The sequence below is a fragment of the Pogona vitticeps genome, chromosome 5 (genome assembly GCF_051106095.1).
Source record: "Pogona vitticeps strain Pit_001003342236 chromosome 5, PviZW2.1, whole genome shotgun sequence".
NCBI lineage: Eukaryota > Metazoa > Chordata > Lepidosauria > Squamata > Agamidae > Pogona > Pogona vitticeps.
In genome coordinates, this window is record NC_135787.1 from 149,794,271 (window position 1) to 149,810,301 (window position 16,031).

At 40.7% G+C, this 16,031-nt stretch overlaps 1 protein-coding gene across 2 annotated transcripts in view; it reads right to left on the reverse strand.

Moving 5' to 3' along the window:
• Positions 1 to 16,031, reverse strand: part of PPP1R12A (protein phosphatase 1 regulatory subunit 12A) — a 130,063-nt gene that overhangs the window by 2,681 nt on the left and 111,351 nt on the right. For both annotated transcript variants that reach the window (XM_073000328.2, XM_073000330.2), the window contains 4 exons: positions 13,907 to 14,033; positions 12,238 to 12,342; positions 11,543 to 11,590; positions 9,589 to 9,639 (listed from right to left, as the gene is read on the reverse strand). In XM_073000328.2, the coding sequence (XP_072856429.2) occupies positions 9,589 to 9,639; positions 11,543 to 11,590; positions 12,238 to 12,342; positions 13,907 to 14,033 (331 nt within the window). The remainder of the gene's footprint in view (positions 1 to 9,588; positions 9,640 to 11,542; positions 11,591 to 12,237; positions 12,343 to 13,906; positions 14,034 to 16,031) is intronic.

Consider the following 16,031-nt stretch of genomic DNA (forward strand, 5'->3'; position numbering starts at 1 on the left):
GCCTCCAGAACCCTATGCAAACTTAATTTGGTGTTGTTCTGAGTCATCGTTAATTTTTGGTGAATTTTTTTATTCTCCATTGAAAGCCTTTGAACGGTCAGTTCAAAGGCTTTCAATGGAGAATTAAAAAAAATCACCAAAAATTAACGACAACTCAGAACAACACCAAATTAAGTTTGCATAGGGTTCAGGAGGTGGGCTAACGATTGCAAGCATTTAAAACAGGTTTCTAACAGTTTAAGACACTTTTACAGGAGCGAAAAAGGACTTCGCAAAGCCATTGAAATGCATTGAGTCGGCTTCAATGCATTTCAATTGGGGAACCGGGTTTCACTCAACGATGTTTCCTATGGCGATTTTCGCTTAAGGACGGCAATCCGTTCCAATTGGAACGGATTAACCGGTTTTCAATGCATTCCTATGGGAAATGGTGTTTCGCAGAATGATGGTTTCACACAGCGATGAATTTTTTGGAACCAATTAACATCGTTGTGCGAGCCACCACTGTACTTACTTCTCTATACAAAGGAAAATGCACATATCCTTAATTTGCAGAAACTAGATTTTTGTGATAGTTACTTTTTATCTAGTGTAGGGTACACGAGCATGGATATGCATTGTACTTCAAACAAGATTTACCAAGCCTGGGCAAGGAAGGTAGTTTTGAATGCCAAGACTCACATCTATGATATATAAAATTGCAATAAAGAGGAAAAAAAGAAAGTACAATTTCTCCACAGTACATATCCCCACTGCTGTCTCACCAAGTATCCACTCTCCAAATACATAAGAAAGGTCAGAATAAAAGAGAAGAGACTCTCACAGCATAAGGCTCAGCTTTCAAGTCAGGCTTGACCCCTTGGTTGCTACTGCTTAGAAGTGAAACTATTTTAAAACCCAGTACAAGCACACAAAACAATGTTTCATAAATAGAAAGGAAACAAATTACAAGATATGACTATTAGCGAAACACACGAAGTTTGAATGTTCAGCTTGAACTGAATAAATATTCTCTTCAATTACCGTATATACTCGAGTATAAGCCAACCCGAATATAAGGGTAGGCACCCAATTTTACCACAAAAAAACCTGGGAAAACTTACTGACTCGAGTATAAGCTGAGGGTAGAAAATGCAGCAGCTACTGGTAAATTTCAAAAATAAAAATAGATACCAATAAAATTACATTATATGAGGCATCAGTAATTTAAATGTTTTTGAAGATACTGCCCTTCTGAGCTGCAAGACACACTTCATTGCCTGCGGAGGGAGGACTCATACTGGATGCTGCGCTTATCTACTGCTCTACTGCTGCGTAACAAGATGGAGGGAGACGAAGGTGGGAGGAGGATGGTGGGTACATAGAATACACAGGAGGAGGAGGATGGGCGTGTCCTAGAAGCGGAAATGCAGTGTACTTAACCTGGGTTATCGGACCACCCAGAGGCTGCAGGCGCCTGCAGATGACCGGGGGAGTCCTGAGAACACCCGCACTGCAGAGGAGAACATGTAATTTTGACACTGACTTGAGTATAAGCCGAGGGGGGTGCTTTTTCCAGCAAAAAAAAACTGTGCTGAAAAACTAGGCTTATACTCAAGTATATACAGTATATAGGCACTACTTTGCTCTGAGGGATGTTAAACACATTCTGCATCAGATGTACAGTGGTGCCTCGACTTACGACCATAATCCTTTCCAGAAGATGGACATAACTCAAAATGGTCGTACGTTGAAGCACCATTTCCCATAGGAATGCACTAAAATGCAATTAATCCGTTCCGGCAAAAGAAAAAAAATCACACACATACACACAAAATCAATGCAAGACTCATTGGAAATGTGATTAATCCCAGCTGAGGGGGGGGGAGAAAAGCAATCAAGCAGGCAAGACCCATTGGAAATGCACAGAGAACAAAGGGGGCAGGACAGAAATGCAAAGAAAACAAAGGAAAAAGCAAGGGAAGCGTGCAGGACTCATCAGAAATGGGGAACCCCCCAAAAAGCAACCAACCCTCCAAGACCCATCAGAAGGGGGGAAGCCAAAAAACAAACCCCAAGACCCATCAGAAATGGGGAAACCTCCCCAAAAGCAACCACCCCCAAGACCCATTGGGAATGGGGGGGGAAGCCAAAAAAACCCCAACCCCCCAAGGCCCATCAGAAATGGGGGGAAAACCCCAAAACAAGCAAACCCCCAAGACCCATGACAGCACAGAAACATAACCCCTCCAGCTGAGAACCACGCTGCAAAAACACCCAGAACAGTTTTTAAAAAGCCAAAAACAGCACTTTACCTTACCAGGCAGCCTGAAGCCTCCCTGCAAACATACACACGCTCACTCAGAAGCAGGAGGAGGCAGTCTGAAGCCTCCTCCAATGCACACTCTAACTGCTGGGGTAAAAGAGCTACAAAGAAGCAGCCTTGTCGCCGCCTACAGTTAAAAATTTGAATTTCCCGCCTTTTTCCCCTGCCTTTTTCTGTTTGTAACTGGAAGCTCCGATCACAATTTAGAAGCAATTAAGCGAAAATCCCCATAGGAAACATCGTTGAGGGAAACGCGGTTCCCCAATTGAAATGCATTGAAGCCGACTCAATGCACTTGAATGGCTTTGCAAAGTCCTTTTTCGCTTCTGTAAAAGTGCCTTAAACTGTTTGAAACCTGTTTTAAATGCTTGCAATCGTTAGCCCACCTCCTGAAACCTATGCAAACTTAATTTGGTGTTGTTCTGAGTCTTCGTTAATTTTTGGTGATTTTTTGTTTTCTCCATTGAAAGCCATTGGACGGACCAGAAAATTTAGCTGAGTTGCTAGGTCATTTATATAAAGGTTGAATAACAGGGAAGCCAGTATACATCCCTGTTTTATATCTTTCTGTCTTAATAGGAGCTGTAAGATGGCCTTGTGAGTTGGTTTTAACTCGTATTGTAGCATTTTCATGTAGAGCTCTGTAGCGAACAGCTCTGCCCTCACCTGTCTATCACAGCAAAACAGTGAAGAAGGAGCCTACGAGTGAACGGAAGGCGGAGCCAAGGGGGGGGAGGGAGCTGGATATAAAGACTGGTGTATGGAATCTGAGAATCTGGGAGAGAGATTGTGTGTAACTTGAAAGTGTCTGGAAAGTGAGTTAGAGATCTGTAAGAGTCTAGATTGAAACAGAGAGCTAAAAGAGTGTTAAAGATTTGATTCAAATACAAGTCATTGGCAGCCTGTGATTTATCCCATGAATATCCATCGTTCATTTACTTCCCTGATCAAATAAAAGACTTAGGTTTTGAACAGCACACTTGTCTCCATACTCTATTGATATTAAACATTAATATCTGGTGGCAGCGATGAAGGAAGAAGAGTGAGAACCTCGTGAAGGCCTCGGGGGGGGGGGATAGGGACTTCAGAGGAGATCGCCACAAGCTCTAATAAAAAAACAAGAGACATTTGTCAATAGTAGAACCTCATAATTTAGCCCATAGAATATTTCTTGAGACTGAATCGAAGGCAGCTCTAAAGTCAATAAAAGCTGCATATAGAGACACAGGGTTCTTAGAAGAATATCTTGAGATTAAATGCTCCAGAATCAAACACTGAGAACTGAATGGCCCTCTCTAAACCCTGCCTGATCTTCAGCCAAACAGTTCTCTTATCAATTCAATCTTGTAATTTCCACTGCAGGTGTCTAGCATACAGTTTACTTAATATACTAAGTAGGCTACTAGGTCTATAGTTTGATGGAAGATCTTTGTTTCCTTTCTTATATACTGGAACAATTATCACCAGCCCCCAATCCTTGGGAATTCTCCCAGTATTATCGAGTGCTGTAAATAAAGATGTTATAATTGGTACCCAACAGAGTTTTTCTTAAATCTGAAGTGATTAGATCCGATTCCGGGGCTTTACCAGGTTTCAAGGTTTGGCTAAGATTCCTCATCTCTACCGAATTCACTGGTGGCCATTGAGGGAGATGGTCTAATTCATCAATTTCATACTCTGCAGATTCAGAACTACTATACAGTCCTCTAAAATGTTGTTCCCAAACGTCTGGTAGGATGTAATTGTTCATGGCCACGGGGGAGCTAATTGGATGGTAAGTTACCAGAGGCCAAAAAGGGGAAGTGTTCTCAGTTTTAACTGCTGAACTTAATTGATTCAACATTCTACCTTCTGCATCTTTTTTGTGTGTGTCGAATAAGGAATTTATAATGAGCTTGTTGTTGTTTTAGTACCCAATATTGAGTCTCTTTTGGGCCGTTTCTGTACCTACTATAGCAGTTTCTTAGATCTCTTTTTGCTACTCTGCACTCTTGGTCAAACCAGGGTGCAGAGAACCATTTGTTTACTCTTGTGGTCTATTTGTTGGCCTCATCTATGGTTTTAGAAATAACTAGGGTTAGTTCCTCATAACCCTCAATACAGCCCTCTGGGTTTTCAGCTGTAGAGATTTCCTGTACAATCTCGTCTAATTGATCCGAGGCCAGCAGATTAGCTATCCTATTTTCTATTCTAGGGTTCCATCTAGCCACTTTCACAGACTTATCTTGAATTAAAACTACTTTATAAAGGTCTTTGATGCATGAGTTAAACCATGGTAAATCCAGCGCCATAATCAAAGGTAGATGATTGCTATATTGAAAGTCACCAGTCTTAAAGGATTCAATGTATTGGATTCAATGTATTCAGAGACTATAAACGTAGTTAAAATGCTCACCCCTTCTCCAGACCAATACGTTAATTCTGCAGGGTGGTCATCTGGGTAAGACCCATTTATAAGGAAACTCGATTGATCATCTGTATTAGCTTATGTCCAGCATAATTCGCATTACTATATTTGGACATCCTGTATAGAGACAGTGTTTCCCTAATTCAGGTGGGTATATCTTCATACTGGAGTACTGCCTGACATCATCCTGCCCTATTATCGCGTTAAAATCTCTGCCTATAATGACATATCTTGATAATATCCCTATTTTGCTATAATATCCCTATATTGATAGTGGGGCTCTCACCACTCTCGTCCATGTGCTTGTAATCTCAAGATTAGACCACTGTAATGCACTCTACGTGTGGCTAACTTTGAGATTGATGCAGAAGCTTCAAATGGTGCAGAATGCGGTGGCCAGACTCCTTAGTGGGATGAGAAAATATCAGCATATCTCTCCCACTCTGGCTGCCTTGCATTGGCTGCCCATTCGCTTCCGCATTGACTTCAAAGTGTTGATGATGACGTATAAAGCCCTAAACGGTTTAGTACCACGATTCCTGGCAGATCGCCTTCTCGATCTACCCGAATCACTTGCCATAGCCAGAAGGGACAGTTGAGGGGCCTAACGCCGAGAGAGGCCCCCAAAGAAAGAACAAGAAACCAGGCCTTCTTGGCAGTGGCCCCTCTGCTCTGGAATAGCCTCCTATCAGTGATCCGCCTGGCTCCCTCACTGGGTGTTTTTAAGAACCAATTAAAAACTTGGCTCTTCAGGCAGGCCTTCCCTCCTGTCAATACTTGGCTTTATTCTTATTATAATTTTCTGTTTTTCCATCTTAAGCATTACGAACATGTTGTCGTGTCACCTCCCATGTTCTCAACCACCCTAATGATCCCATCTGGGTTGTTATCCAGGGGAGAAGGGGATAAACCATCCTTGTCAAGAGTTCTGAACAGTTCCTGATGGATGTCGACACAACACCAGCTCCTGATTCTTTAAGTTCTGAAAATGGAAAAATGTGTGGGAGCAGTTCATTTTGAATAGACTGCAGCACAGGGGTCATTAACGTGAAATCCAGAATATCTTCTGGTTCTTCCATGGGAGTAGTCGTTACCTTCATAATAATAGGGCCGGGAGTGCTGTGACAGAGTTCCTCCTAATGAAACCTTGGGGTCTAGGCATCAAATTCGTAAAGGCAATGAAAGGGGTCAAACAGTTCAATCTACCCAGTAACTTGAAGAGTTACCAAGGCAAAGACTCATGACTAAACTAAGTTGGAAACTGCGGCAACACCCCTCCAGGTCAGCAAACCTCTTTTATCTTTCTTCTCTCCCCCTCCTTCCTTCAGGAAGTAGCTGAGAAAAGGCAGTGAGTCCTCTGCGATGCCCAAGCTGTCTGTTTCCTTCCCAAGGCCAGAATTTTTACAGTCCTCAGTTGTTTGCTGGTGTTAACGGCTCTTCTAGATAAGGACCAAGCTGATAATATCGACCAAATATCCACAAAGCTGCCCGGCCTCATCTGCACTCTGCCTTCATGTGGAAGCAAAACTCCAGCTGCAGGGAGTCTGTCTCCAACAGTAGCAACTATGAAGTTTGTTTATAAGACTAATTAAACAATTTGAAGGTTAAAATAGATAAAAATAATGTAATCAGTAATATAATAGTGATTAAAATTAAAAAGGAGTGGAGTTCAGCACAAACGTCTCTCTTCTCAAGCCGGAAGCTTATGCATGCATAGTCCAGGATTCAGTTTCACAGAGCCTTCCCCCACCCTCCTGGCCAAGCGCCGGCCGGTCAGCCGGCCGAAAAAGCCGGCGTGCACTTGGGAGGAGGGTGAGGGAGCCTTCCCCCGCCCTCCTGCCTGAGCGCCGGCCCCATTTTTGACCAGCTGATCGGCGGCTCCAAAATGGCCGGCGCAACCATTTTAGCGCAATTTCCTCGCTTACCGAGGGCGCGAAAATGCCTACGCTATGGAGCTACTTCGCTGAACGGTGAGTTTGGGGCCTATTGGAATGCATTAAACGAAGTTTAATGCGTTCCAATGGGTTTTTCTATTCTGTACAGCAATGTTTCGCCATAGCGACGGTTAATCCGGATTATGTAACACAATGTCTGACAAGCACAGATTAAATGTAGATAGAGTGAAAAACTAATAAAATGTATTTTTAAAAAAGAGTCTTCCTGCCCTCTTTGTGGCTATAGAAGTTCATGTATTGGTTTGGTTGATGCCAAAAGTTTCCACCTAGCACAAATGTGTATTACAATTATCACTAAGTTTAGGTACATATGCAACAGACAGGCCAAGATCCAAAAGAATACTTCAGTATACAGCACCAATGGAACTGAGCCTTTCTTGCCCTGGGCCTCCATCTGTAGCCCTTCATGGCTCCCCAAAAACCTGATGTACAGGATTTCTCAGCCCTTTAGATCAGGTTTTTAAGCCACGCAAAGGGCTGTAAGAGGAAGAAAGAGTCAGCCAGTATACTGGAAAAAACTGTGAAATCCATCAGAAGACATCACAGATTCCAGCTTAACTTCCAGTGAAGTGTTAATTCATAGTATGCTATAAATACCCGGAGAGTGCTTGTAGCGCTATGGGGCGGTATATAAGTCCAATCAATCAATCAATCAATCAATCAATCAATCAATCAATCAATCAATCAATCAATCAATCAATCAATCAATCAATCAAGTATTACTATGTACAGTACATCAGAAGGGAAATAAACTGTGGTGGATACCAATTTCAAGTTACTAATTCTACACTCTGTATGCTGAGGACTATAGATTTAAAATTACCTGGAATATAGCATCTCTAGGCGAGCAAATTTGGAATACTGATTTCCTTATCAATCAACAAAACGAAATCATTCAGAAGTGGTAAAATACTAGTTGTGGACTACTGGATGCCATGCATGTAAGCTGAATTTTTTTGTTTGTCCAAAAATAAGCCAGTGTAAAATAAACACACATGCAACACTAGTAAAAGCTTCAAACCATGACAACAGCTGAAAGTTAATGCCTGCCTGGCTTGAAAAAAAGGAGAAAAAAAGGAGATTTACAAATCCACAGAAGGTAGATGCCTGCAAGCACCTGACAGCTTGATAACCACTCTGGTCAAGGCCCTATTCTCAGTCAACAGCTGGTCATTTATATGCCTCAAAGAATGAACATGCTTTACTTGGTATAGTTTCTGTAGAAATCAAAGAAACAGGAGCCAACATGAGAGAAATGCAACTGAGACATGTTGAAAAGTAATACAGGTGAGAAAAACTAAAAGGAAAAAGAGATGTAAAGAGAATCTTTTTTTTCCTTGGCAACAAATAATTAATTAGTTAGTTCCATGTGCAAAAATCAACATTTCCAAAGGGAAGCTAAAGGGCAACAACTAATTCTACATAAGTTTCCAAACAATTAAAATTCAATAGAAACCTGGATTATTGCTATAATAAATAATACAATTATGATCTTAATATAACAATATGGATGGTAAAGTGTCATGGTTGAGGTACTGTATGTCTAAAGAAAATTTCTCCTCTTGCTATTTTAATGTAAAATTATATAACTTGATAACGGATTCAGATGCCTCTATAAAAGATAAAATCTTCAGGATTAGGGCATTCCTAGATGTTTAAGTAACAGCCATCATCCAAAATATATCAGTGGACTAGGGCTTGGCCACCACAATCTATGCTGTGGAAAAATCATGAATAAAATTACCCTGGAGCTAACTTTGAAATCCATTTCAAAACTGAAAATGCTTCAGGATCTGTTGGTGCAAATAAAAAAATACAACAAAACAAACACTTTACACTTACCTGTTGAGAGCTGCACTGCTATTCTGTCTTTTTTCAGAGACAATTCAGAGGGCTGCTAATGGCCTTTAAAGCCCTTAACAATTTTGATTACTGGATTACTTAATCCTTAATACTAAGATTTAGAAAGGATTCTCTGTATATCTCATACCTCTGAAATTAGTGTGATGACTAAGAGGAATAGGACTTTTTCGGCAGCAATACTGTCACTGTCAAGACTCCAGCCTACAGAAATCCAAGAGACTTCTTGATTTTCTATGGATTGCCAACTTTGAGGAAAACAGTAAAATGCTTTGCCAAGGCTATTTTACCTTTATCATGACTTTTTACAATGAACACTGCTTCACTGGTTTTAATACTGCTGTTTTAAATTGTCTTATGGTAATTTGTGTATCTGGTCCTTGGTAGCCTTTGTTATCAAAAGAGAGCATACATTTGGAAAATGAAGGACTAATCAGAATCCTACTGGTGTTAGTTGAAGGTCTGTGCAACTTGCTGTGGCTAGTTGCAACTAACTGATGAGATGCCAGGACATATCTCAGTTATCAAAGAGGCTCATTAGTGCTGTATTTTCCAAATAATCTAGCTCTGATTTATTAAGGTCAACCTCTACTGCAGAAGACCCTTATTTGCCTCCTTTGCCAAAGTAAGTTGATTCTTTCTCTCGGACAACTGCTTCTGCTGCAGTCAAGCATGACTGTGGCCTATCTTCTCAGGTCTCACCACTCTTGCTTCAAACTGTGGGTACACTCTCAAAGCTAAGCATCCTTATATAGAAGCCTAATCCATGTTTTTTATTGTACCTTTTTAATTCTGTTTTCTACACACCTATGCATTGGTCTGCCCACTGCATGTTAGGTAATTAATTCCTGTTTAGCCTCTACAGAGGTATGTTTGCTAACTCTCAGCAACAGTTGTATATAGGCTCCTATATACTAAATAAAATTTCTATGAAAAACATACCATTGTGAGTGTATGTTACCAGGAAAGTTTCCTTTTTCTAGGTTGCTGTGCCTCAGAATATGCCCATATTTATACACTTATTTAGAAAGGATAGCTGTAAACAGGTGGGGCACACTTACTTTGAGTTCCTCTTCCATTTCAGATATTCGCCTTTCTAGAGCTCTTCGTTCCTACAGAAAAACCTTTGCATTAATGACAAATAGTAACACTAGGCTATATATTTTAAACAATGTGAACACAGTGCAATTGCCAACCTTTACGATTAAACATCCATAAGCACAGTGAGGACAAAAAGACTTGTGAGGCCAGTGAAGTGTAAAAAATACTTTCAAAGTACAATCAAAATAATACCAGCATTATCAAATTTAACAGTTTAATCTATCTTTATGTACAGCTGAACAAACAACAGTTTTTATAGCATCAGCTGGCTATTACTCCTTTAGATAGATTTTGTGGTAGTTTAACACACAAGAAGTGCAGGTAAGATACCACTTGCCTTAAGGGGAAAAAAAGCACAAAGCATGAGCTGCCATAGACAAGCAAATGTTAGTTTGCACTCTGTACTGTGTTTGGGTAGTACTAATGTAACATGTCTTTGCGTCCCAGTGCATATTCTATCATAATTCAAACAATGGACAATGGGTTTTTACAGCTCAGTCTTGCCTCATGTTAAGATAGTGCAGTGAGTTTCATGTAAAAAGTTGCTGTATCCAGCACCTAACATCCAAGTATTTTCAACATGTGAAAGACAAAAGCAGATTACTGCAAAGTGTAAATGAGCTGCATTCAACAGTGTTATGCAAAACAAGCAGCAGGGGAGGTGCGTAAAACTCTGGTTAGATCATACCGCCCTGTAGATACTGACTCTTGTCGGTCACCTTTCAGATACAAACCATTTGAATTTCATTTAATAATAGTTAATGGAATCCCTAAGCACATTATCCTGTGTCTTAGCATTTAACTTCATGAGTTTAGTACAGTAACACTTTGCTATGGTCAGCCTCTTAATTATTTAACCTTGTCTGGCAAGAACACAGTTTCTGAGGGGAAAAACAATTCATACACAGTGTGCTCAGTTATATAACAGTGAGTTAACAGAGTGTAAGCCCTAAAAAAACACAAGGCTGCACAATCAAATTCACAACTGGAGGCTTTGAGAATCAGACATATTAATACTATTTTAATTCAGTGGGCAATCCTTGTGCGGTACATGAGACAGAAGAACTGTGAAAGAAGAAAAACATAATAAAAGTAGTCTCCAAACTAACTTCACGTTACAATACTGGCCAGTTGTATCATCACTTATGCATTTGGTTGATAGTGTCTTCTGACACATTAAAACGGATACCTGCACAAGCTCTATTATTCTTAGGCAACACACATGACCACATAAGTCATGGTGGACGCATGGACATCTCCATATGAAAACAGTATCATGCAAGTATTTCTTAATAACATAAACATGGCTGCAAGAGATGTCCCAGGTGAGAGAAATAACCCTTAATTACTGCTACCACATATAACAACAAGCAACTGCTTATACAGCATGTACAGTATAAAGATATTTGGCAACTCCTTCAAACATTAACTCCTGAGCCAGAAATGTTCAAGACCTTTATCATTCCAGGCAACACTTCCCTGACATGAGGTATTTATCACAAAGTAGACCACAAAATCTGAAAGGTTTAGAACTGCCTTCCCCAGCTCCCATAATGCCTGGTCATTAGCCATGCTGGCCAGGGTTTGTGTGATTTGTAGTCTAAAACCTGATTCTGGAAAAATCAGAATCCTCAGCAAGCAAGATCAGTGGCCCTGCTTCCCCAGGCTTTGTTCAAAATATATGACTGGGGAAAGACTCTAGTCTACAATTATTTAGAACACCAAAATATAAGAAAAGCATTGGGTCTTCTCAATTATACTGACTTACTAAACTGATATCAAAACGGCATGGATAGGTAGATTTCATCAGCATTATGATATCACAGTTACACATGTTGTTCAATATATTTGCTTTGCAAACTGCTATTTTACAGTTCTTTCTAAACAATACTGGAGATCAGAAGCACGACTTACCCTTTTTTCCATTTCTAGCAGAGACCTGTCAGCAAACCTTTCCTGCCTCTGAAAATAGATAAGCAACATGCAAGATCATGTATACAAATACTAATGGAGGAAATAGTGTTCCACACTCAGTGAAGCTGGTGATATCTTTCTATCTGTTTCACAAAAAGCAAACATTGTTTTTAGAGTGCTGAATTTGGACTAAATCTGAATTTTAGTTCCTACTGAGTCAAGATATTCGTTTAGAAACATGAGGCCAATCCTCTTCCCAGCCTGTCCTACCTTGAAAACTAAAGACAAAGTGGGAAGGAAGAAAGCCATTATCGCTGCCTTGAACTCTCTGAAGGGAAGGTACAATATAAATGTAATTAATGTATGAAGAAGATTACAACAGCAGCAAGAGACAACGGTTTTGATTTGATTTTTAGTGAAATATATAAAAGACAATGTGGTACATCACCAGACTCCTAATTAATGTTAATCAACATCACAAATTATCATTTCAGAAAACCACTGGAACACTTCCAATATGTAGCATGCTAAATATGGATTTATAGTTTTCATACTTTTGTGTCAAGCTTATAAATAATAAAAATAAAGCATTACATGAAACTAGTAAATGCCATTTTGCCACACTGAGCAAATGTCATACTGATTCTTAGAGCCATGGTGTTGCACAATTTTCTAATAAGTACAAAAATACAAACCTGAGTTGCCTTTTCTAACTGCAGCTTAAGGTCCGTCAATTCCATGTTGGTATCATGTAATTGTGCTTTCAGTTTTTCATTTTCAGCTACAATCTGTTCATAAAGCTGAGAAATGTGAAATATATTTTGATAATCATTCATTTCTTCAAAATTACATTATGATCATAATGATGGTGAACTGCAAAACATCTGTCAGGATAATATATTAATAAGGCCAACTCAAAGGCCATAAAACAATGTGCAAGATTTCAAGGTCCCTAGAAAGCTTCCTCAGACACACAGTAATTGACACAGACATTGCTGTAGATGGAGGCGTTTTAAAGCAAGAGTCTCCAGACATTAGCTGCAACACACAGTAAATAAGATTTAATAATTTAACTCGGACAAGTGTATGAACATTTGTCCTGGTCAAACTCAAGTTCCCACTACTCAACCACACAATTTCTCAAACAGCCAACCAGATGCCTCGAAGAAAACAATGAGCATGATGTGAAGGCATTAGTTCTCTTTTACTTTTACTCCCTAGTAACTTAAATTTGATGACATACTGCCTCTGAATACACACATGGCAATGAAGAGTCACAGGCAGGCCTATTTGCTATTTTAAAGCCACTTAAGCTAGCTGGGCAGAAGTTATGGCAGAAGAAATACCCAGAAAGAATTTTAAAGACACTAGCCTGCAGAATCAACTCTGCCCATCTACCACCTCCCCTGATCAGGGACATCACCAGAGAAATGAAGTCAACTCAGCTCTTCCAGGCACTATGGAGGCACTCCAGCCCTATCACTCTCTGTGCCAACAGGTACAGCAAGTTGTGGGTTAGGTCATTAGGCAACTCCAAAGTTACATGAAGAAGCTGCTCCTCCAAGCACCAGGTGTGCTTGGTGCATTTTGCTTTTCTCCTTATATAGAGAAAAGCAAAATGTGATAGGACCAGACAGCTTTACGGGGTAAAGCTTGGAGAAAGAAGGCACACAAAACATTTAGCTCTCTGGACTGGTCCAGATAGAAAATCCAAGCTCTAGAACTGATGCAATTCCCATTTTCTTTACATACAATTGTGCCCAAACTGCCATCCATTAAACAGAAATTTCTTCAATATTGTCACTCAAGAGAGAGAAATAGAGAGTGAGAGTATTACTGGAAACAGAGAATGGAGGCAATGCAAAGAGGAAAGGAGGGGATTTAAAAAATCACAGGAGATCTAAGTACAAGAACACTGTTGTGGGAAGTATGCCAAATGGATACATTTCTGAAACACAGGGATGGTAGCAACATTTCAGATTTAAGGCAGGAAGTGGCACAAGGCAGTGTAGATGTGAATGGAGGATGATAGTTGTGAGGACTGCCAACACCGGGGCCTCAGGGAGAGACATGGAGAAACACCAAGAGCAAAGTGCACTTGGTTAAGAGAACAGGCTTGTGTCTAATATGCAGGATCCTTAAAGGAACCAGTATTTGCAACTGAAGGAAGAGTCCAATATTTGTATATCTGGGCAGGTGACCAATGACAAAAGCAGGAAGCTCAGAAAGGGATGTATGCTCTCATCCATTGCAGAAAGTATGTCACAGCCCTGTGAGTATGTACTGTATATGGATCAAGTCAAACTGGATAGCACAGCCACAAAGAAGTAATTCATAGATGTCATCATGCTACTGCGGAGGTACCTTTTTGAAATCTGTTGTATCTTCTTTTTCTAGCTTGCTGGAATATGATTTGCGATCTTCCAAGTGACTGTATCCTGTCCGTCCCAGTGCTGAATCATAGCGATCTCCTGAAGATCCTGTCTCGTATCTTTAACACACATGTACAAAATCCAAACGTTTTCACAACTCACTTTAGATATAACACCTACCCATGATTTGATGTAACTAATTTAGAAATTAAGTTGTTTCTGGTTTGTACACAGATTGAGGAGAGAGGAAGGGTAAACTTCTCATGTCCCCACTCCTTCATAATGTAAAACTGCTACCTTCATCCAAATATACTGTTCCTACCAATGTCACATCTGTGATAAGAACCAGGGGAGGAGGTAAAACAGTTAAAAGGAAATCATTTTAAATGCTCATCCTTTTGCTTCTCCTGGAGATATTCTTTGCTGCTTTGCCTGAAAAAAGCCATTCTTCCACTTTTCCTGAGCTGAAATATGCATGAAGCATCATATCATTTCCAGGATTTTTCCTTTCTCTTCTCTTTTTCCCACATTAGGCTAGTTACTATTTCCACAACCCTCACCTCAAGCAAAAAGCCATACCTACAAATTCAAAAGCAAAGCAAAGTGTGCTGTTTATACTGCCCCATAGTGCTTAAAGCACTCTCTGGGTGGTTTACAGTTTAATTATGTAGGCTACACATTGTCCTCTCAAGCAATCTGGGTACTTATTTTACCAACCTCAGATGGATGGAAGCCCGAGTCAACCTTGAGCCAGCTACCTGAGCCCATCGGAATCAAATTCAGGTCATGAGAAGTGTCTTGACTGCAGTATTACAATTTAACCACTATGCCACAAGGCTCTTAAATTCCGTTAAATTTTATATCCAATTCACCCTACCCCAATTTCAACAAAGTTGCAAATGGCACCATCCATAACTGTTTCCCAGATAAGCTTCACACAGAAGTCACATACTGTACACATTTTTAATGGGGAAAAACTTCTCAACATAAAAAGTAAATTTAATAAAATGTTTTACAAATACCGAACAGCCATGTCTGCCTACTTTATAAAGCAATAGTTAAGATTTACATCTGATGACCCACACAGTTACTCTCCTTTGTTACCAGTGAACCAGCATAATATGCTAATGTGAAATTTATAATGCTCAGAAGCAAATATTTCTGCCCTGCAAAATACTGTAACCAAGTAAAACTGCTTTACAGTGCTGCCTCACAAGATGAAAATAATTCGTTCCGCGAGTTGTGTCGTCTTGCGAAATTTTTATCTTGTGAGGCATGGTTTCCCATAGAAATGCATTGAAATTTAATTAATGTGTTCCCATGTGTCATTAAAGCTACCAACATGAATTTGACCCAACTCCGGGAGGCAGTGGAAGACAGGAGGGCCTGGCGTGCTCTGGTCCATGGGGTCACGAAGAGTCGGACACGACTAAAGGACTAAACAACAACAAATGGATGAAAAAACTTACCAGGTAGCCCCAGAGACCAAGGAATGTCTGTAACAACGGCCCAGAACGCCTCCGCCACTCTGCCCGCTGCATTCATCTGCCTCCGCCTCTTTGGTGCGTGCAGGGCTTCTCCCTGGATGTTTGAGTCTGGCAGTTCTATTGGATCCTGGTGCTGTTTCTTCCTACGGTGTGTGTGTGTGTGTGTGTGAGCAGAGCGCCAAACAGCTGAGAGGTGGCTGTGGTCATCTCTGCTGGTTGCCGCCTCTCACCTGTTTGGCGCTGTGCTCACACACACCCCTTAGGAGGAAACAGCGCCTGGATCCAAATAGAACAGCCCCTCCGCCCGCCTCTCAGCTGTTCTATTGGATCCTGGCACTCACACACACCCTTTAGGAGGAAACAGCGTTAGGATCCAATAAAACAGCCCCTCCGCCCACCTCTCAGCTGTTCTATTGGATCCTGGCGCTCCTAAGGTGGAGGGAGGGTGGAGGGGCTGTTCTATTGGATCCTGGCGCTGTTTCCTCCTAAGAGGTGTGTGTGAACAGAGCGCCGAACAGCTGAGAGGCAGCAACCAGCTGAGAGGCAGATGGAGGGGGGCATTTTATTAATAATAAATCCTGAGAGGGTTGCCGCCTCTCAGCTGTTTGGCGCTGTGTTCACACACACCCC